The 1876-nt window shown below is 37.3% G+C and overlaps 1 protein-coding gene across 1 annotated transcript in view; it reads right to left on the reverse strand.

The window, feature by feature from the left end:
- The window catches only part of LOC106871488 (ras-related protein Rab-34-like), a 49845-nt gene that overhangs the window by 28811 nt on the left and 19158 nt on the right, over positions 1 to 1876 (reverse strand). Inside the window, exon 3 of the mRNA XM_052968479.1 lies at positions 841 to 932. Coding sequence (XP_052824439.1) covers positions 841 to 932 — 92 coding nt within the window. The remainder of the gene's footprint in view (positions 1 to 840; positions 933 to 1876) is intronic.

Consider the following 1876-nt stretch of genomic DNA (forward strand, 5'->3'; position numbering starts at 1 on the left):
ACACACACACACACACACACACACACACACACACACAGATATATAGACATAGAAGTGTTCTGTGTAATAAGAAGCTTGCTTCTCAACCACATGATTCTCAATTCAGTCCCAGCAACTCAGCGCTGAATCTGTCTGAAAATAGGTCAGTTTCAAAACACTGATGTCCAGGATACAAAAGCAAAGAAACCAGTACATGACTGGTACTTATTTTACTGACCCAAAAGAATGAAAGGCAAAGTTGACTTTGGTCAACCAATCTGAACTGAGAATGCAAAAGCCACAAGAAATGCCACTAAGCATTTTGTCCAGCATGGTAACAATTCTGCCAGTTTGCTGCCTTGCACCTAACTCTTTCATTATTTTAAATAATTAATTGAACAAAGTGTATATCAAAAGATATACAGTAGTGACAAAAGAGTTAAACCAGTTAGATTATTTAGAGCAGGGGTTCACAACCATTTTTTTGTCTAGTGATCCCTTTGATTACTATTTTGTTCTGGCGGACCCCCAAGGTCATTCAATGTTTAAAAACTAGTTTTATAGAAACTTCTTTCAAAATTCCTATTTTGCTTTTCACACATTAACTTGTGTAGGTTGATTTACGTAAAATGTTAGAGAAAGAAACCTAGCTGTTTCTTGCAATACATACATCTAAAGCAAGATCATTTTTATCATTTACCCTTTCAATACTACTGTGGACCCAATTTACTGTTTTGCTGCATAGACCCTCCAAAACTCTTCTGTGGACCCTTAGGAGCCATATGGAACACAGTTGAGAACCCCTGATTTAGAATAAAACCTCAGAAAATTTAGATCAATTTACACGGAACAATTAGTTACCTAACACGACCAGTTTTGTTCTCCAAACAAGCATTCTTTACTTTGGGGTGAAAGTTCGTTTGATGGTATGGTGTACCATCAGGATGGAAAGCCTAGAAAAATACAAGAATAAAAAAAAAAACATTTTATAAGAGAAGAGAATCTGAACGACAGCTTTATCATTTCTTAATTGGTTATGAGATTACTAGCATCACAGTTACCAGAAGTATTCTTATCACCATGCACAACTACTATCAATACCCATATCATTACAGCTAACGACTGATATCTTCACTGTCATCATCATAACAGTCAGAAATATCTTCAACACACTTGTTGCCAATATTAACAGCAATAACAAGGTGGTGAGTTGGCAGAAATGCTTAGTGGTATTTCACTTGACTTTGCCTTTCATCCTTTCAGGGTCGATAAAGTAAGTACCAGTTGAGCACTGGGGTTGATCTAATTGACTTACCTCACTGCCCCAAAATCGCTGGTCTTGTGTCAAAATTACAAACCAATATTAACAGCAATATCATCATTATCATTATCAATGTCATACCACCAGCAATATCTATGGCATCATAGCAACTAGTGATAACTTCAACATCATAATGATCAATATTATTAGAGCTCATGATATTTTTATCTTCATATCAACCAGCAGCAGCAGCAGCAGAAACAGCAGCAACATTGTCACCAACGTCACCCTCATCGCAGCCACCAGGGATATCCTTAGCATCATAGCAACCAATATCTTCGTCATCAGAGCTTTTAGCAATATCCTCCTCAACACTTCTACTATTCTCTTTTACTTGTTTCAGTCATTTGACTGTGGCCATGCTGGAGCACCGCCTTTAGTCGAGCAAATCGACCCCAGGACTTATTCTTTGGAAGCCTAGTACTTATTCTATCGGTGTCTTTTGCCGAACCGCTAAGTTACGGGGACGTAAATACACCAGCATCGGTTGTCAAGCGATGTTGGGGGCACAAACACAGACACACAAACATATACACACACATACATATATATATGTATATATATATATATATATAT

The sequence above is a fragment of the Octopus bimaculoides genome, chromosome 6, assembly GCF_001194135.2.
Source record: "Octopus bimaculoides isolate UCB-OBI-ISO-001 chromosome 6, ASM119413v2, whole genome shotgun sequence".
Taxonomy (NCBI): Eukaryota; Metazoa; Mollusca; class Cephalopoda; order Octopoda; family Octopodidae; genus Octopus; species Octopus bimaculoides.